Consider the following 21,264-nt stretch of genomic DNA (forward strand, 5'->3'; position numbering starts at 1 on the left):
ACGATCTCCACTATAATATGCTATGCTTATAATTCACTCCTCCTTTTTAGTAAGCTAACTTCATTCGTTTGAGAGAAAAAAGTAAATGTTCATTCTTGTCACTGATGTCTGATGATGTCAACAATAGAGTGAAGAGACCTTTCCTTGGCTGGCAATTTTGGGTAATTTCTAACTTCATTTAAAATTTCTCGAACTTCTTGTGTTACCCTAAATCCATATACCATGAACCTAGAACTTGTAATTACTAGTAATTTGCTTTGGAACTTGGAAGTTCAAACTTCGCCGGTGGATGAAAAAATGTTCACAGTGCCGACGATCTCCGACCTGTGGCTGAGCGGAGGAAGGATACAAGAGAGAGATTGACAGTCACATTTCAGTGTTCATGGTGTTGTCCTTGTCTGCACGTCGCTTCTGTTGTTGATAAATAATTGATATTTTCGTATCGTTTTGTCAGGGCAATGATTATGCGAAAAGTGAATGAAAACGTGAATGAATGAATAAATGAATGCATGGATTATGCTAGACCGAATTTTCCGTCTCTTTCGTTCGTTAGCCTCTTATTGGGGTAGGGTCGGCTCTCTCTTTAGAGACGGAAACCGTCTATACACATTCCCTTGATAACGCCACGGCCATTTCAGGTCGTAGCGTTTTGCCCCCAAAATCCCCCAAAATCCCCCAAAATGTCATTTTACCTCATGCATTGATTATTTAAAATTAGGAGAAGGTTATAGACCTACTACATCGGTTCCACTTACCAACTTGACTGAAATAATCCATTTAATGGTCCCTTTTATTAGGAAATTATGGGTCAAAATCGACATCCATGTTGAAATCTTGCAAGCCGTGTTAAACTCTCGCTGCGCACGGAGTCATCTAATTTTAAATAATCAATGCATGAGGTAAAATGACATTTTGGGGGATTTTGGGGGCAAAACGCTACGACCTGAAATGGCCGTGGCGTTATCAAGGGAATGTGTATAGACGGTTTCCGTCTCTAAAGAGAGAGCCGGCCGACCCTACCCCAATAAGAGGCTAACGAACGAAAGAGACGGAAGATTCGGTCTAGGATTATGCTAGACCGAATTTTCCGTCTCTTTCGTTCGTTAGCCTCTTATTGGGGTAGGGTCGGCTCTCTCTTTAGAGACGGAAACCGTCTATACACATTCCCTTGATAACGCCACGGCCATTTCAGGTCGTAGCGTTTTGCCCCCAAAATCCCCCAAAATCCCCCAAAATGTCATTTTACCTCATGCATTGATTATTTAAAATTAGGAGAAGGTTATATGGCGGTGTGACCAAAGTTCGCGCGTGACCAAAGTTCGCTTTCTCAAAAAATCGGTAAGATTTCGAAAATCTGATATCACCAATGGAAAGATGGTCATAAAATTACCCAGAAACGAAATTTTCTTTAGAATTGGGTGCGAAATTGTGAAAATATTGACAAAAGATCGGCAAATTTTGCAGTTATTTGCGTCCGTTCCGAAAAATTATCAACTTACCGATAAGGGTCTGGAAATCTTCATTTTGAGATCAGAAATCCTCAAAATTGTAAGTAAAGAGTGGTACTAACTGATTGTACGATATCTTGCCTTGCAAATTATGATATTACCTTATTTTTGATGGATCGCATTTTTTGATAAATCAACTGTAAACCACCGTGCGTGAAGTTAGGTCTCATTGTTTTTATGACTTTTTTAGATGCAGCGCGCACGCACGATCAGACATCGAATTTTTAGATCGCGATATCTCCGAAATCCTTCGACGGTAAATTTTTCTAGTTGAACCAATCTGTTATAAAAAACTTTGCCGTCCATTCGGTAATAATTGAAATAAATAAAGTTGTGTAGAATGTGAGAAATCATAGATCGAATATCACATTTTGTAATGTGTTCTAAAATGTCCGCGAACTTTGGTCACCCCTTCATACTACATCAGTTCCACTTACCAACTTGACTGAAATAATCCGTTTAATGGTCCCTTTTAAGGAAATTATGGGTCAAAATCGACATCCATGTTGAAATCTTGCAAGCCGTGTTAAACTCTCGCTGCGCACGGAGTCATCTAAATCAATCTCATCCCTTCTAGTCTACGCCGAAGGCAAAACGATTATGAAGGAAAAACTGTGCACCATCTACACGTTCGTAATGGCGTTATCACAGTTTTTCCTTCATAATCGTTTTGCCTTCGGCGTAGACTAAAAGGGATGAGATTGATTTAGATGACTCCGTGTGCAGCGAGAGTTTAACACGGCTTGCAAGATTTCAACATGGATGTCGATTTTGACCCATAATATCCTTAAAAGGGACCATTAAACGGATTATTTCAGTCAAGTTGGTAAGTGGAACCGATGTAGTATAACCTTCTCCTAATTTTAAATAATCAATGCATGAGGTAAAATGACATTTTGGGGGATTTTGGGGGCAAAACGCTACGACCTGAAATGGCCGTGGCGTTATCAAGGGAATGTGTATAGACGGTTTCCGTCTCTAAAGAGAGAGCCGGCCGACCCTACCCCAATAAGAGGCTAACGAACGAAAGAGACGGAAAATTCGGTCTAGGATTATGCTAGACCGAATTTTCCGTCTCTTTCGTTCGTTAGCCTCTTATTGGGGTAGGGCCGGCTCTCTCTTTCGTTCGTTAGCCTCTTATTGGGGTAGGGTCGGCTCTCTCTAAAGCCGACCCTACCCCAATAAGAGGCTAACGAACGAAAGAGACAGAAAATTCGGTCTAGGATTATGCAGGAATAAATTTGTGAGTGAATGAATAGACCTAGAGTAAAACCACCAAACTTCGGACACCGCCAAACTTCGGACAAAAATTACTTCGACGGCTCGAACACAAAATATGAGCCTAGCTCAGGTGGGTAACTTGCATGCATTTGATACTACTACTAGATCTAACCTACATCGTTAGTACAGAAAGTTAGGGCAGGTTGCCGTCTGCAAAACTCACAAAAAACATCGAATTCAGAGACAGATTTCAGGTTGGATTTTTACAGTCCCTTAACAGGGGAGTTAAAGTATAGAGCCTTCAATATATCGATTACAAACAAATCCTTGGCATATTTCACGTGGTTTCTGCCAAAATTATGGGAGCTTATGAGATACTTTTTCACTCTATCGCGAAAATTTTCTAATGGCGGCCGTTACCACGGACCTAGGGGTACTATACAGGTACCCCTACCAGAAGATGGCGCTCTTCCAAACTTCGGACAGGCAACATTGAGTGTCATTTTGACTACGAAAAAATAGCGCTTTCGTAAGATTTAGCACCAAAATATTGTGTGAGTGTTGTGAAAAACACCTTTCTGATAGTTCTACCTAAAATAAATCTACTCAAAACGAGAAAATAATACTTTTTTCATGAAATCAACGCAGTCAAACTTACCCCCGTCGTACCATTTTTGATCCGGTTTCCAAACCTCCGATGAATGCGCACTTTAGCGTGCGCGCTATACGTGCACTGTACGTGCGCTATGCGCTATACGTGCGTTATACGTGCGCTACTCATGAACGTCCGAAGCTTGGCAAGTGCGTCCGAAGCTTGGCATATAAAAAGGTTCGGCGGGTAAGTAAATAATTCTAGTTTTCCATTTCCTTTACTAATTTTCTTTTCATGATATACATAAACAGTATTTGCACAATAATAATATATTTGATCTTTCAATAATTAAAAAAAGAATTTAATTTTTTCCCCCGTTTTGTCTTAAGTGTCCGAAGTTTGGCGATCTTACTCTAGACCTAAAAGAATTTTCGCAGAATTTTTTTTGATCGGCGCTCTGTGGGTTTCGGGTTCCCTAACCGCCCACTGGCTATGCAAAAAAAACGGCTTCCGCAAAAGAAAATATAAATAACCCCAGTTCACTGTGTACTCCCGAGGATTTATCGCTCACAACGTGAAAGTCTCTGTACAAAGTCAATGGAAAATGCATTAAAAAAAATCATTGAGGAATCCGTTTTTTGCATCGACAACGGTAATGCGCGGATCAAAAATATGAATAATGACCAGCACCCCTACTGATCAGTATTAATAATGTTATAGATATAATGACTGCTGTGAGAGGAATAGTTGATTTATAGGCTCAAGGGGATGTTGCATCCTGATATCACCCCGAGGCGTGACGAGGGGTGATGGCAGGATGCAACGTCATACGCTGTCAACACTGTCAATGTCAATATGTCATTCCGAATAGATTTAGTAATCCCTTTTTGTTTGTTATTTAATTATTAATCTCTACAATATCTCCAATATTTTTTCAAACTTTCACGATATTGTTTCTCTCTGATTTTTGTTAAAACTATTTTTATATAAAATGTAAGCACAAAACAAATGCTAATATATTCATTCATTTATTGCAACCAACATCCAGAGTTGGATTTCATACAATAAAAAGGCAGGCATAAAAATGGTTCATAAAAATGTATAAATTGACACTTTAAATACATAGATATGAAGAAAGAGAAGAAGAAAAAAACACATTCAAGAGCAATCGCATTTAAACATAATTATAAGGTACATAGGACTTCACAGGACCAATAATCATATATCAACTGACATCAACGTATTGTTCAACAATTAAAATTGATAACGCTGTTTATATATTTCTTTTTATGCCTCCGCCACCGAAGGTGGTGCCGGAGGCATCATGTTTTCGGGTTGTCCGTCCGTACGTCCGTACGTCCGTCCGTCCGTACGTCCGTACGTCCGTCCGTACGTCCGTCCGTCCGTCCCGTTTGACCGTTATCACAATATCTCAAGAACCATTTAAGATTTAAACCTAAGACTCGGGAATAGTATTTATCACCATAGGAAGACGATCTGATTAGATTTTGGAGTACGTAGGTCAAAGGTCACAGGTCACAGAGGTCAACTTATGAAATTCCTTGTATTGAGTTTGTTAGCGCGATATCTCAAGAACCATTTGAGATTTAAACTTCAAACTTAAGGATAGTATGTATCACCATAGGAAGACGATCTGATTAGATTTTGGAGCACGTATGTCAAAGGTCAAGGGTCACAGAGGTCAACTTATGAAATTCCATACATTGAGATTGTTATCATGATATCTCAAGAACCACTGGAGATTTAAACTTCAAACTTAGTGATAGTGTGTATCACTATAGGAAAACAATCTGATTACATTTTGGGTCACGAGGTCAAAGGTCAAAGGTTACAGGGCTCATTATGTATGCAAAAACAGCTTGTGATCGCGTTATCTGAACAACCGATTGATGGATTCCTGCCAAACTTTGGTCATGTAAGTATCTTGCAGAGCTGATGAACTGATTAGATTTTGGGGTCACGAGGTCAAAGGTCAAAGGTCACAGGGCTCATTATGTATGCAAAAACAGCTTGTGATCGCGTTATCTGAAGAACCGATTGATGGATTCCTGCCAAACTTTGGTCATGTATGTATCTTGCAAAGCCAATGAACTGATTAGATTTTGGGGTCACGAGGTCAAAGGTCACAGCGCACATTGTGTATGCAAAAACAGCTCGTGATCGCCTTATCTCAAGAACCGATTGATGGATTCCTGCCAAACTTAGGTCATGTATGTTACTTGCAGAGCTGATGAACTGATTAGATTTTGGGGTCATGAGGTAAAGGTGAAAGGTCACAGGGCTCATTATGTATGCAAAAACAGCTTGTGATCGTATTATCATTAGAACAGATTGATGGATTCCTGCCAAACTTAGATCATTTATGTATCTTGCAGAGCCAATGAATGGTTCATAAGATCAAAGGTCATGGGCTCATTATGTATGCAAAAATAGCTTGTGGACGCATTCTCATTAGAACTGACAGATGGATTACTATTTAACTCAGGAAATCTTGCAGAGCCAATGAACTGAGTAGATTTTAGGGTCATGAGGTCAAAGATCAAAGGGTCATATATGTATATGAGAAATTGCTTGTAATCACGATATTCTGAGAACATGTTAATGGATTACAATTGAACTTGAATTTGAAAAATTTCTTCCGTTTCGGTTTGTAAAATTGCTCTATGACGGAGGCATCATTTTCGACTGCGCGCAGTCGAATTCCATCTAGTTTTTCTTCCAGATTAAACTGATTTCAGGAACTTGAAGTTCTGCCAATACCCAGAGGGGGATCTCAAGCCTCAAGGAACTAATCAAGCTTGTATCAAACAGTGTCCCGAAGATGAATACGCTGCTCGTATCGGCTGTGCCAGCCTTCGAGTCTGGCAACCAGACCGAAATCTGCAACAAGCTGCAAGAATTCACAAAAGAGGTATGAAAGTTTGACCAGACTTACTGATTTCTCTGTCCCAATAAATTTCATACGGGATCCTCCTGGTTCTCCAAGTCAATGGATTAAGTTGGCTTAACAAAATGTAGTAGCATGTACAGATGAATCCGGAACGTAAAATTAATAATAGTTTAATAGTGATGTTTGTTAATTAAAAGTTCTTCGCTTTGTTGTTTTTTTTTATCTGAAATTCCATTTTCCAGAAAGAAAGTGTTTAATCATACATGCACCATAAATATAATTATTGCAAACACGTTTCTATATGATTTAACCCCTGTATGAAACAAATCTATTCTGTCATCAATAACTATGAATATGAAAATTTTTGAAGTGTATGTACAGAGTGAGTTGAAGAAGACCTCACAAACTGCGTCACAGCTTCACAAATACAACAATTCTTAACATTTTTTATTCTTTCTCAGATTTTGCTCAAACTTTCACAGATCTGTTTTTCTATGTTTCTGCTTCTATTAAAACCAATCAAATATTAGGGAAGACTTCCCCTTTAAATTTTATTTTATTTGTTTTCTATTTTCATTGAAACAGAATGCTGGTACATTCTCTTTCACAGATGTGCAATTGGAAACCAAAAAGGTAAGTTAAATTTGTATCTCGTGATCTCAAATCTTTCCCCAAACCAATAGGAGTTTATCGTCCCATTTCATTGTCATCTTGGCATTATTTTGATTCAGAATGCTATATTAAATATAAAAAGAATGAACAAAGTTTTAGACAATGTTGATTCCATTTCTGTTGCAATTCATTTTGCCATTTATGAATAGAATGATTTAATTGAAAGTGAGCAGTAAATTGGCAATGTGTGGAGTGAAGGTTGCAATCGCTATATTTGTGAACAAACTGGCAATTTTTATTCCATTTTCATTCTATTTTCATTCATACTGTGTGGAAAAAACATGAATGAAAATGACTTGTAAATGTTTCTTTGGGATTATTGCTATCTCCATGCTTTAGTGTCCACTTGTATAGAAAAAAAAACATGTCTGTTAGTTTCTTTTGAGTGGTCTTTTTACAGGTTTTACTGTATTATGGATTTTACGTCTCCCATTTTATATGAAATTTGTTGGTGATGTGATTGATATACATGCTGATACTAAAAGAACCTGTACTTACAGATCACCTGCCTATAAAGAACACTTTTTATTTCTCCCTTGAGTGGTCTTTATATACAGGTTTCACTGTATTACTGATTTTTTTTTTTTTGGTCTCCCTTTTTATCAGAAATGTGTTGGTGATGTTATTTACATGCTGGTACTAACAGAACCTGTACTTAAAGAACACCTGCCTATAAAGACCAATTTTTTTTTTCTCCCTTGAGTGGTCTTTATATACAGGTTTCGCTGATTTTTCATTTCCCATTTTATCAGAAATTTGTTGGCGATGTTGTCACCATGCTGGAGGCAACGGACAGCTGGGAATGCCAGTTACTGTGTCTGGAATCGCTCAAGATATTCAGTCGGGATAAATACAACATGCTGCAGCTGGAACAGAAGGAATGCGTGCACCTTCTGGCCAAACTGGCCGGCCTTAGTGAAGAACCAAAGGAGTGTGATATTAAAGGTCAGTGCCGTCCTGTTTGCTGCCCTCTTGAGGCATGTTGATTTTGTTAATGTCATCCCGTTTGGCCCAGCGGGTCGTGCATAGCCATGCGGCAATAAATTGTACGGTAGCCTAACAACTCCCAGTATTGTGATATAAATACGTCCTTACTGCCACAGTGTCGTGGACGAGTGGATATGTCACCGGACTGAGGATCACAAGGTCCGCGGTTCAAGTCCCACCGCGGCACTAATGTCCTTTGGCAAGACATTGATCTACATTTGCCACTCTCCACCCAGGTGTTAAATGGGTACCCGGTAGGATGCGAAAGCTAATGTGGTTAGATTAGCAAGTGTGTGCTTGTAAAAATGACGCCTGGCTGGAATGCTCCCCAGGGAGTGGAGAATGTGCATACATTGTGTGCGGGTAAGCCTGAATCCAATGACCGGGGTAATAATATACTTATCTGTAAAGCGCTTTGAGAGGGCCTCCGGTCCTGAAAAGCGCTATATAAGAACGAGCTATTATTATTATTTATATTGCATACAATATGAAGTATCATTATCAAGCGAATTGGTCGTAGCGGAGTAACGAGCAGTAGTAACAGATGTTCATAAAGCATACATGATAATAGTGATGAACGGGTCTTGAAACTCTACCAAGGCAAAATGGGTAAAATGAGGGAATACTGTTTTCATAAAATGCAGGGAACGTTGTCATTTAATTGAAAGATGTTTACAAGTTTTAATTTGTGTACATTTTATTCATTCAAACATCCCTCCTTATATTTTACATGAATACATGAATAACAAACATGATACAATCATTCAAAGCCAGTATCTCTTGAAATGCTTTTCCACCAGCAGAATTTCCTGGAATATTTTTCCAATGTGACCGTAACTCTGTGTTTATTTTTCTCTCACCTCTCCAGTTGTCACAGAAGCCCAGAAGTGCCTGTGTAATCTCGTGTTCAACAATGCCAACGTGCGGACAATATGCAGGTACATATAACTGGCTTTCCTTGCTCAAGATTGCCACTCTCTTTTCTTGCTATATATCTCAGTGCAATATGTGAACACAATTTAAGAATACCAGTACTTTAAGATAAAGTTGAGTTCTGGTCATGCGATTGCATTGTGAAAGAAAAGGTGTGAAAAAGTTGATCATGTAGCATGTAAGTATTGGTGTGTACTGCAAGGCTCTGGAGTCATCAAAATCATAATAAATTTGGCCCAGTCTTGGTAAAGTAACATGCACTGTACACAGAAGGATGTATATGGGACTACACAAATGGTGTCGGGGGCTACTAACCTTGATTTCCTTATCTTTCTATGCTCATTACTCAGCCATTATACATCTTCTACCAAAATTGTTTGGCACATGACATTTATTTGTAATCTTGAATATTCAGTGTAAGTTGAGTTAGAATTTATTTTCTTTTTTTACCACAACTCAAGTTTATCTTTTAATACTTTCGAGAAACAAACTGACATCGAAGTTTAAAAGGTTTTGGTGTGACCTTGGCAGTAGATTTATGGATGTTACATGTTTTTGGAACCAAATTTGTATACCTGCAACCCTGTTAGTAATTCTGGCAATGTCATGGAAACAGAGTGGTTTCGCTATTGAGAGCTCCAAAAGTGCTTTGAAATATTTTGAATAACCCTATACAAATAAAAGAAGTTTGACTCAATTCTGCAATGTTTACAACTGCTAATCCAGGACGAACTCTACTAAAAAAAAAGATATGATTCAGATTCTACTGAAAAGATATTGGTCACTGCAGAACTAATTTGTCCTGTCATTTTAATAGTTATGTCAGAAATATGAGTATTTTAATAAGTTTTTGGCTCAGGTAAAATACTTAACCAACTGTGGTATTCAATTGATGCTTCTGGCTAAGCACTTTTCCCTAGATTTAAGACAGCTCTCAAGCAGACTTAAAGGTAAAGACCAGTTATGGTCATGCGATTGCATTGTGAAAGAAACGTTGTGGAATCGATCGGAAAAGGTTGATCATCTAGCATCTAGCATCTGCAAGGTCCTGGAATCATCAAAATGATAAGAAATTTGGCCCATTATTCATAAAGTTACAAGCACTATACACAGAAAGATGTATATGGGACTACCCTATATCTCTCACAGACCATGAGAGAAACAAATTTACCAAATATATGAATTAGTAGGCGGTTTCCCGGCAAATTTTTTATCATCATGTATTAGTCAAAACATATTCTTTCACATGATTGGTAATGAGAGCTTTCATTTCATTTTTTGAAATTGGGGCGTTTCCAATACTGGTCTTTACCTTTAAGCCAATTTTATTGAAGGCCCTTGATTGGCAAGCATATGGTTATCATACGCAGTTATCTTATTTATAAAAGCGCACATTCAATGCGACGCGTTAATTGTGCATAATTCTGGATTGACCGTGTGATGTCACAATACTTTAATATCAGTAAGTATTTTGACTTAAAGTCGACTTGCAGATGTAAAATTCTCAGATATGATCCGAAAATAAGACATATAACTTAGCCAAGTAAAATTGTGAGTAAAATACTAACTCAATCTGCGTACTGAATTGAATAAGGCTCCTGGTGCCTGCCATATAAATCATTCTCATAATGTTTTAAAGCCCCACTGCACTACTTATAGCTACTTGCTCCCTCTATATAGCAAACAATGCCTAATTGGTGACCATTGGTCCCCCATGATCCTCTTTTTCTTATGTTAAGTGAGAGCTATTTGATGATAACCACCTGTCAGTGACCTTGCAGGGTGGTCTTATCCCTCCTGTAAACTAGTACAGATAGGCTTTAATGATTAACTCTCCCTCTCTCTCTTTCTCTCTCTCTTTGTCAGTGAGAGCACGTGTGTAGAGAAGATCCTAGCCCGTACAAAGCGATACTCTGACTCCACGGTAACATGGGAAACCAAGTTCTACGACATGAGACTACTCTTCTTACTCACGGCACTCACTCCTGATCTGAGGTAAAGTAAAATCATGTTCCGTTCAAGTCAATTTCTGACAAACTTGCATTTCCAAACACCAATGTGTATATTTGCATGCTACAGTGTATGTGTTCTGTCTGTTCCAGATATTGGCAATAAAGCGTTTCTGTTCACTTTCATTTCACATGATTTTTAATGTGCTGATATCAGGCAAAAATATTGCTTTAATTAGGTTAGTCATGACAAATTGAGTGAAATGTTTCTTTTGAATTATCTTTTTAAGATAAGACAACAGTATTTACAGGTTGAGCATGATTTATTTTTTCTTTTCACTTTTGTTGTTGGTTTATTTGTTGTATTTTGTTTTGTTATGTTTTGTTTGGATAAAACATGTACATGTATATTATCTCTGTCTGTGATAAAACCATCGGCAAATCTATCTTTAGAGTTAACATTAGAAGATGGAATTGGTAAAAAATGTGTAGTTCAGGCATTAAAAAAACACATTATGAAGCATCCTGAATTTTATTCAATTTCAAGGAGAAGATTCGCACACAAAACTTTCCAGAATTTAAATCCTTACTGCTTTTCTGGAAATAGAGGACTGGTGCTATGTGACATCACAGATTGGGATAGCATTGGGACAAATGGGCTTTGGAGAAACCCCCTCATTATCTCCTATGACTATGGGTTCCTATCTCAGCTCTATATCCACATATTTAGAATGATACATATTATTCATTTTCAGGGCGAAGATTCGAACAGAACTCTCGGGAATCGAGATCTTTACCGGTCTGCTGGAGACGGAGGTGCTTTGTGACATTGAAGACAGGGAGAGCATGGGGACAATGGGGGCTTCAGAGAAGAGAGAAATCATCACAGCAGCTCAGGCCGACCTGGCCGGAGAGATACTCAAGACGTTCTTCAATATTATCGTACATGTCAAGGTGGAGGACTTACAAGGGGTAAGGATCTTATACCGGAAGAGGTGGATGTAGTGGTAGCGAATGTGGTTGTGGTAGTGGAAGGGGTCATGGCAGTGGTAGTGGTAATGTTGTTAGTAGAAGGTAGTGGCAGTAATGGTAAAAGTAGTATTAGTAGTTGTAGTGAAGTTGGATTTTGCATTCAACTAGTGGTAGTGGTTTTAGTGTTAGTTGTAGTGGTATTGATGGTGGAAGTGGTAGTCGTAATGGTATTGGTTGTGGTTTTAGCGTTTAAATAGTGGTAGTGGTTTTAGTGTTCGTTGTAGGGGTAGTGAAGGTGGAAGTGGTCGGAGAGATATTCAAGACATTCTTCAATGTTATCGTGCATGTCAAGGTGGAGGACTTACAAGGGGTAAGGATCTTGTACCGGAAGAGGTGGATGTAGTGGTAGTGAATGTGGTAGTGGTGGTGGTGGTAATGATGGTGGTGGTGATGGTGCTGGTAGTGGTAGTGGAACTTGGAAGATGTGGTGGTAGTGAAAGTGGTGGCAATAGTAAAAGTGGTAGTGGTAGTCATGGTGGTGGTTTTAGTGTTAGTTTTAATGGTTGTGATAGTGGAAGAGGTGGAAGCTGAAGTGGAAGTGGTGTGGTTTTAGTGATAGCGGTAGTGATGGTGGTAGTCAAAGCAATACAAGTAGTGTTTGTAATGGTGGAGGTTGTGATGATGTTGGAGACAATAGTGATTATGGTGACATAGATGGTGATGATGGTGGTGGTGGTTGTAGATGTTGGTGGTGATGGTTGTGACAGTGGCTAAAGATGTGATGATGATGATGATGATGGTGATTGTGGTGGTGGGGATGGAGATCATGGTGATAGTATGATGGTGGTGGCTGCGTAAGTAATGGTAAATTTGACAAAGATGACCATCATAGACTTGTACTATGTTTAGTTTCCTACAGTTGCTGCTATTTCTCTGTGTTAGTGACCACCTCTCTACAAAGGCCACCTGTTTAAAGTGGTCACCCATATTGCCTCCCTTTGGTGGCCTTAGTAGACATAGACAGGTTTGATTGTATATATATATATATATATATATGTACATTATTTGAAGAGAAATCATCACCTTCCACAACACATCGTTATCCTCTTTCTGAACTTTTATTCTATCATTTCAGGAGGATGACACAGTTTGGAAGAGACTTGGTATTTCATTCCGAGCACTGCTGCTCTCAGACGCAGAGAACGAGGAGAAGACAGAGGCTTATCACAGGTGAGTAATATTTATATTAGATATTTTGATACATGAAATTCTTTTAATTCATTAGCTTGATTATTTTCTTATCCCAGCCTCGCTTGATAGGCCTTGGGCCTTTGCTATTCCCTCCACATATACTCAATTATCATATTAAAGGTACTTGGTAACATTGTAAAGATGAGAGAAAATGGTGCTAAAAGGTAGTGGCTTCAATGCTAGATGTACAATTAAAGATAATCTGAAATTTTGAGTGAAAACTGACCATTATTAATGATACAAATCGAGAAAAACTGATCTGATCAATTCCTGAATTCTCCCAACTATTTCATTATAATTTTATTATATTTGAGGTGAATGTAAATCGTCACAAAGCAACGAATTGGCTCTGTATACCATTCCAGACTAAAACTGTAACTCCAATTGCTTAAATTGGTGTGCATGATTTGCATATGATTGAAATATTGTCTATGTTTACGTTATCATCTTTCATTGCAGCCACACAGTCAACATGTTAACCTTGCCACTACCCAAACCCTGTGTAATGCAACTCATCCCGGAGCCCCAGGGAGCGACCGGAGGATCGTCCACTTACCATGGTTACAGCATGGATCTCATCGCAGCTATACTCAAATTCCTGGAGAAGAGGATAGAAAAGGTTTGAATATTACTCATCAAACTTCTTTTTTCCTCTCTTCCCTCTCTCTATCCCTGTCTCTCTCTGTTTCTTTCTCTACTATTTAATTTTCTAATAGGGGATATATTCAACTTCTCTTTTCCTTTATCCCCCTCTCTCCTCTATTTCTCTCTCCCTCACTCTCTTTCTATTCCTCTCTCTCTCTCTCTCTCTCTCTCTCTCTTTCTCTCACTCACTCTCATTTTCTTTCTCTCACTCACTCTCATTTTAATTAAATTAAATTAAATTAAATTTCTCTTTTCTTTCTCTTGCGCGCTCTCTCTCTCTCTCGGTTTCTTTCTCTACTATTTCATTTTGTAATAGATTTGAATATCTTTACACATCCAACTTCTCTTTTCCTCTCTTCTCTCTCTCTCTCTCTCTCTCTCTCTATCTCTCTCTCTCTGTCTCTCTCAATATCGGTTTCTTTACTATTCATTTTCTAATAGGGGATATATTCACTGCATGAACAAGAGTCTTGGAGCCATTCTCTCTTTATGTCACCTGTCCTTTTCCTCCCCCTCTCTTTCTCTCTCTTTCTCTCTCTCTGTGCATCTATCTGTCTCCTTTTCTCCTCTTTCTCCTTTTCTCCTCTTTCTCCTCTTCCTCTCCTTCACACCCTGTCCTTACCTCAGTTTCTTAATCTATATCAGTCTTTTCCTATTCTCTAGAGGAGCAGGAATATTCCAAGGAAAAAAAGAATTTGAGTATGTAATCCATATTACCTCTCTCTCTCTATCTACAGCTAACAACTAAATCATTCATACCCTTGTAAATTTTGTATTTTTTTTTTTTTTTTTTGTAACTCAAGAATGGAAGGTGGGCTGGTTGAATCGGGGGTCTGTGTTAAAAACTTGTAGATGTAAGCTCTAATATTTCGCATTCTCACGTAACATAAATTTGGAAATAACTGTGTTCCTACATGTACATAACTCTGTTCTTACACGTGCATACAGTTGTAATTACGTTCTTAAATGCACATAACTGTGTTTTCACATGTACATAACTGCGTGCTTTGATGTTTATTTTACAGTGTGGTGTCAAAGATGGAAAGCAATATTCTCTCGTGGAGCAACTCAACCCTGCGATCAGCGCCCTCTGTGTCCTGTCTCGGTGCAACCGCTATATAAGAAAACATCTCAAAGAACAGGTAACAAAAAAATATACAGCCAAAGCTGTCTTTAATAGTGGCCACCTGTCTACAAAGACCAGATTTTTTTGTTCCCCTTTGAAAATGGTTTCTCATTGAAACATGTACTAGAGGAACCTGTCTACAAAGACCACATTTTTTGTTTCCATTGAAAATGGTTTCTCATTGAAACTTGTACTAGAGGAACCTGTCTATAAAGAATGCTTTTTTGTTTTCCCCTTGGGTGGTCGCTTGCGCTAGCTATAGACAGGTTTGAATGTATATACAGTCAAAGCTGTCTTGTGACGATCTCTCTATACCTGTCCATAATGGCGAAGTTTTCTGTCTCTCTCCTGAGAAAGAAATGTGCATTGTAGAACCTGTTTAGAAAGGCCACCTATCTACAGTGGTAAACTTTTTCTGTTTCCCTTGGGTGGCCTTAATAGATAGACAGGTTTAACTGTATATACACCGAGCTCCTATTTTTAGACGTGAAAAGTTATAGTGACTGATTTATTATATTCGATACTGTACTTTTTTTTTTAACCACTGAAAAGTTTAAATGGTAATAAAATAGTCCTATGAGAGTGAATACAATAAGTCATTTCACCATTCACAATTTCGAAGAATATACTGTAATGAGTCAATTTGTTCTTGCTCATTTTCTCTTCTTTTTTTTTTGGGGGGGGGGTGGAATTTATTTGTATATTTGTATATTTTTGTATTCATTTATGTAATTATTTGTTGCTGCTATTGCTATCATTAGAGATGATGTCTACAGGCATGTTTGATTGTAGAATTTGAACTCTAAATTTTCTCTTGAAGTGTTAAAAATTTGATCCCGTCTCACCTATGTACATTTCAGCTCGTAGTCCCATATGTAGAAATTCATGTATGTGATGATTTTAATTTTTGTGCTAAATTCCAGGTCTTGCCACCATTAAGAGATGCCTCCCTCCTACCTGAAGAAGGAGATTCACTTAGAAACAAGTAAGTTATGGTCTAGTGGTTAGGGTATGTGGAAACTTAGACAGTAGATCTGGGCTGAAATTTTCATGAAATTGTACTTTAGAAAGCTGTTTTTGCTGAGGGGGACACTTATAAATGAAGAAGAAGGAGATGAAGGAGGTTGAGGAGGAGGAGGAAGAGAAGGAGGACAAGGAGGAGGAGGAGGAGGTGGAGGAGGAGGAGGGGGAGGAGGAGGGGAAGGAGGAGGAGGGGGAGGAGGAGGGGAAGGAGGAGGAGGGGGAGTAGGAGGGGAAGGAGGAGGAGGAGGAGGAGGAGGAGAAGGAGGAGGAGGAAGAGGAAGAGAAGGAGAAGGAGGACAAGGAGAAGAAGAAGAAGGAGGAGGAGGAGGGAAGAGGATAAGGAGGGGGAGGAGAAAAAGGAGGAGGAAGTGAAGAAAAATAAAAAAAGAGGAAGAGGAGCTCTGATTAGCTGCCAGAGAAGTAGAAATAAAGAGAAGAAAAAGAAGAGGAGGAAAGTGATAATAGTTTTCATGTTATCAACCTGGAAGAAGAGAAAAAGAGAGGAATAAAAGAAATCATAACACTTTAAAAAAACACTGTAATTTATTTATTCATTGAAAATGTTAATTTTGTTGAATTAATGATAACCTTTCTTTATAGGTTGGTGCGCTTTATGACAAACCCGTCAACTGAAATCAAAGAATCAGTGGCTGATTTCATCTTTATTCTCTGCAAGGAATCAGGTATGGTACTTCACAATTTTTCCCATGTGATATGTTTGATGTTATCTTTTTACCAGTTTATTGCCATTTGGTCTACTACCAGACTACCCACTTAGTCTTTTCTCATATGGTCTACACCAAAGCCAGTCTACTATCAATGATTATTATTATTTATGATTAAATAATTCGTCCTTGTTTTCACGAAGTGACGGTAGTGAGGAAAATCGTAACGCAAAGTGAATGCAATTTTGTTTTCACTACCGTCACTTCGTGAAAATAGTGACAAATTATTAGACCATTAGACGATTGGATAGTAGATAAAATGTACATTAGACGAACTGGAAATTAGACTAAATGAGTAATAGACCAAATGGGAGATTAGACCAAATTGAAATGAAACCAGATGAATATTAGCCTTACTGGTCATTAGACCAAATGGGAGATTAGACCAAATTGAAATGAAACCAGATTGAATATTAGCCTTACTGGTCATTAGACCAAATGGGAGATTAGACCAAATTGAAATGAAACCAGATGAATATTAGCCTTACTGGTCATTAGACCAAATGGGAGATTAGACCAAATTGAAATGAAACCAGATGAATATTAGCCTTACTGGTCATTAGACCAAATGGGAGATTAGACCAAATTGAAATGAAGCCAGATGAATAATTAGCCTTACTGGTCATTAGACCAAATGGGAGATTGGACCAAATTGAAATGAAACCAGATGAATATTAGCCTTACTGGTCAATAGACCAAATGATAAGTAGACAATGATTAGTAGACAGGCTGGGTGTAGACCATATGGGAATAGACTAATCGTGTACTAGATGAACTGGTTATAGACCCAACAGCAATTTACTGTTATGACCTGACTGCTAAGAAAGCTTGTGTTAGCATGTAAGTAATCGACCATGATACCAAGGGTCTTAGGAGAATGAATGCCTCACCAAAGGGCACAACCGTATCAATATGGTTTTGATTTCTCATGTTGGCTAAGAGGGGACTACTCCAGTGTTCAAAGAGTTTAATCCATGCTGAGAAGGATATATTACAATTTATTTTGGTTGCGAAATACTATTTTGATTATTAGACCTCTCTTTGGGTATCTTGTGACAAAAATGACATATATTCCCAGCAATTTGTATGGACGTATTCTTTACTGATTTACAAGAACTATTTTGGGATATTTTCAGAGCTTCAATGCTCACTGCTCCTGTGTTCTTTTCTCACTGATGTATGTGTGTTACAAAGTTTTAAGAATGGTGAAGTATACCGGATACAGCAATGCTGCTGGCATGCTTGCAAGGAGGGGGCTAATACACGGTGGGTGGGGTCTAGTTCACAATTTGAATAATGTCTCAGCTCCCCCCTTTATTTTCCACAGTTTCAAGAATGGTGAAGTATACTGGATACGGCAATGCTGCTGGCATGCTTGCAAGGAGGGGGCTACTTCACGGCGGGAGGGGTAACACTGATTACAGCGATAGCGACGGTGATTCAGACAGCGATACAGAAGAATACAGGGAAGTCAGGGACAGGTATGAATACTCATTTTATTTAGCATGTACAGTGAAACCTGTATATAAAGACCACTTTAGAAAAGAAAAGAAAAGTGGTCTTTATGTACAGGTTTCAGTGAGAAACATTTTTCAAGGGAAGCAATAACTGTGGTCTATATAGACAGGTGATCTTTATATATGGGTTCCTTTAGAACAGGTTTTGATGAATGATTTTCAAGGGAAACAAAAAAAGTGGTCTTTATAGATGAATGGGCCTTATATGTGGGTTCCTGAACATGCCCTTCTGTAAGATTTTTAGTACTGGGCAAATGGAAAGGGACTTAGTGTTTTGTTTGATTAATCACTCCTCCAAAAATTCATTACTTTCTTATTTTCAATCGGTTTTTGCTCAAACTTTCACTGTCCAGTTTTCTCTAATATTTCCAACTTGATATGAGGGTGGACTTCCCCTTTAAGTATGGGATTTATTATTGTTGAATTTTAATCTCCGCCCTTTGCACAGGATAAATCCCATTACAGGGAGAGTAGAGGAGGATAAACCGGACCCCATGGAAGGCATGTCAGAGGAACAGAAAGAGTTCCATGCCAGAGAACTAGCAGTGATGATCACTAAGATGGCCAAGTGAGTTCAACTTGAAGAGGAGGAGGAGGGTGGTGATGGTGGTGGTGGAGGTGGTGGTGGTGGTGGTGGTGGTGGTGGTGGTGGTGGTGGTGGTGGTGGTGGTGGTGGTGGTGGTGGTGGTGGTGGTGGTGGTGGTGGTGGTGGTGGTGGTGGTGGTGGTGGTGGTGGTGGTGGTGGTGGTGGTGGTGGTGGTGGTGGTGGTGGTGGTGGTGGTGGTGGTGGTGGTGGTGGTGGTGGTGGTGGTGGTGGTGGTGGTGGTGGTGGTGGTGGTGGTGGTGGTGGTGGTGGTGGTGGTGGTGGTGGTGGTGGTGGTGGTGGTGGTGGTGGTGGTGGTGGTGATGGTGATGATGACGACGACGATGATAATGAGGATGAGGAGGAGGAGGAGCAGGAGCAGGAAGAGGAGGGGGATAATGATTGTGGTGACGATGGTATGGTGATGATGAGGATAATGATGCTGAAGATAATAAGATGGTGATGATGTCAGGGCAGATAGTTGCAAATACTGCCAAAAATATATGTAAAATTTAACAAGATCAATATATCCCCACATAAATAAATACCCAAGCATTTTCAATAATGATTATAGATTTTGCAAGATCTTTAAGAAAATTTTACAAGATCAAAATTGTATATTGAACATAAATGATAATCAAAATAGCTCAAACAATCGCATGACAATGTGCTTCTAATACCTTTCATCTTCTTACTTGTACAGTGAGGGCGTTATCACTCCCATGGCTGTCGGACAAGATGGCCGCCTCATCTCGATGCAAGAGATCATGGGTCGCGCTGAGGCCGTTGAGAACCAAGAAAACGGCAACGGCGATACAGATGGCGACTGATCCGACCTTGTCCTCAAAATTGGCCGATCTACGTCGGTCAAGCTTTTGAACTTCTTTGAAAGACAAAGGGCTGGTCACCTGTCGATGATATATCAGTGTGTTCCTACAGGAAACCAGGGGGGGTTGTTTCACAAAGACTAAGATTGACTTTAAGTTGGACTTGAATATGGCAGACCATTCATGCAACATGGTTGCTCCCACCATTATGATCTTCAGGTAATATTTTTTTCCTTCAATAATGAATATTCAAATGATGTAAATTCTGTAGATTTGTGACCATGATTTGCATGACCCTTGAGAGACAAATGTCCGTAAATGGTGAGAGAGAACTGAGGCATGAACGGCCTGCCATAGTTAAGTCCAACTTAAAGTTGATCTTAGTCTCTGTGAAGCACTTCCCTGTAAAGTAATGCAGTCACTTACCTGGAATTAGAAATTAAGCAGTTACCCCTTTCAGAATATAACGAGTCTGTTTCTGCAGGAGTGCAATTCCATCAAAGGGAGATGGAAGTTAGTTTCCATGTACAGAAGGTCATATAAATCCGCTGACACCAGACTTGGTAGAAATACCGTTAATGGGTGTACAAGTCTAGCACACAGCGAACCTGTGGTCCCATCAAGAAATACCCCTTAGTCTCTCCAAGAGTCTTCGGGTAAGGGAAATGTAAAATAGTTACTTTTCCATATGGGTCGATTAGTTGAAAATGCAGAGCATTACATAAGGCCTGTTGGTCATAAAACTGAAATTTAATCCTGGGGATTAACAGCACATGTTATTGGGTGAATTTCCCATGAGCCCACTACTATGTGTATCTACTGTTTTATTGGATTATTATGGTGTAATTCCACGGAACATATACCTGGAAATAATCCATTAGACCGGAAAAGGAGTGGTATTTTAAAATCCTGTAGGAAACATGCCATATGATAAGGATAACACTGGCAGGAGTGATAAACGGTCTATTTAATGGTTTTATTGGATTATGGTGTGTTTCCACGGAACATATACCTGGAAACAATCTGTTAGACCCGGAAAGGAGTGCTATTTTGAAATTCCCTAGAAACATACCATATGATTACGATAACATTGGCAGGAGTGATAAACGGTCTATATAGAAAATGTATGGTGCTTGCTGATACATGCTAATTAGCCTTCAGCGCCGACTTTTCTTGGATCCATTTTTATCATTTCCATAATCGTCATTATATCCTTCATTTGTGACCAGCCCTAAATTGAGGATATTACTGTATAAACTATCCCTTGTTCACCAACAGACTTCAGTACTTGTAAATACACTTTATTGTTCAATGTAGAAGGAATGCATGTAATTATTGAAGGGGAAGTCCACCCTGATTTTAAGTTGGTTTTAATAGAAACAGAAATATGAGAGGAACAGGTCAGTGAGAGTTTGAGTAAAATCCTATTAGAAATAAGAAAGTTATGAATATTTGACTTTGTGATCAATCAAACACAAATTGGCAACTCTGAGACGTATCTTGCGAGGTCCCCTTCCTTTTGCTCTGAATAAGACAAAAATCAGAAAATCATATTTTCTCTTTTTAAAGAAAATTTTCAACCATATATGCTCCCTTAATATAATTATTGAAAATATGTTGTTGTTTTTCTTCTAACAACCCCTTTATGAAACAAGTGTATTCCGTCATGAATAACTAAGAAAATAATAGTTTATGAAATTATCCATACAGAGCAAATGGGAGGGGGGTTCGCAAGATACGTTACAGTGTTGCCAATTTGTGTTTAACTGATGACAACTTATACAATTCATAACTTTCCTATTTTTAATCGGATTTTACTCAA

General features: G+C 38.8%; 1 protein-coding gene across 1 annotated transcript; it reads left to right on the plus strand.

Annotated features, from left to right (window-relative positions):
- Positions 1 to 52: 52 nt before the first annotated feature.
- On the plus strand, positions 53 to 20,729 carry LOC100891746 (synembryn-A). Its single transcript, XM_030989260.1, has 15 exons — positions 53 to 161; positions 6,065 to 6,253; positions 6,818 to 6,865; positions 7,657 to 7,849; positions 8,760 to 8,829; positions 10,691 to 10,819; positions 11,529 to 11,745; positions 12,881 to 12,975; positions 13,456 to 13,615; positions 14,667 to 14,783; positions 15,691 to 15,752; positions 16,391 to 16,473; positions 17,843 to 17,996; positions 18,481 to 18,600; positions 19,319 to 20,729. Exons 2-15 carry the CDS (start codon positions 6,164 to 6,166, stop codon positions 19,443 to 19,445), a joined length of 1,665 nt encoding a protein of 554 aa, XP_030845120.1. The 5' UTR covers positions 53 to 161; positions 6,065 to 6,163; the 3' UTR covers positions 19,446 to 20,729.
- The last annotated feature ends 535 nt before the right edge of the window (positions 20,730 to 21,264 follow it).

This window comes from Strongylocentrotus purpuratus, unplaced genomic scaffold, assembly GCF_000002235.5.
Source record: "Strongylocentrotus purpuratus isolate Spur 01 unplaced genomic scaffold, Spur_5.0 spur5_scaffold_18, whole genome shotgun sequence".
Classification (NCBI taxonomy): Eukaryota; Metazoa; Echinodermata; class Echinoidea; order Camarodonta; family Strongylocentrotidae; genus Strongylocentrotus; species Strongylocentrotus purpuratus.

Coding starts and splice junctions, on each gene's coding strand:
- LOC100891746 (XM_030989260.1), top strand. CDS start 6,164: ATGAATACGCTGCTCGTATCGGCTGTGCCAGCCTTCGAGTCTGGCAAC. Junction 6,254..6,817: donor TGCAAGAATTCACAAAAGAG/GTATGAAAGTTT, acceptor TCATTGAAACAG/AATGCTGGTACATTCTCTTT. Junction 18,601..19,318: donor ATGATCACTAAGATGGCCAA/GTGAGTTCAACT, acceptor TTACTTGTACAG/TGAGGGCGTTATCACTCCCA.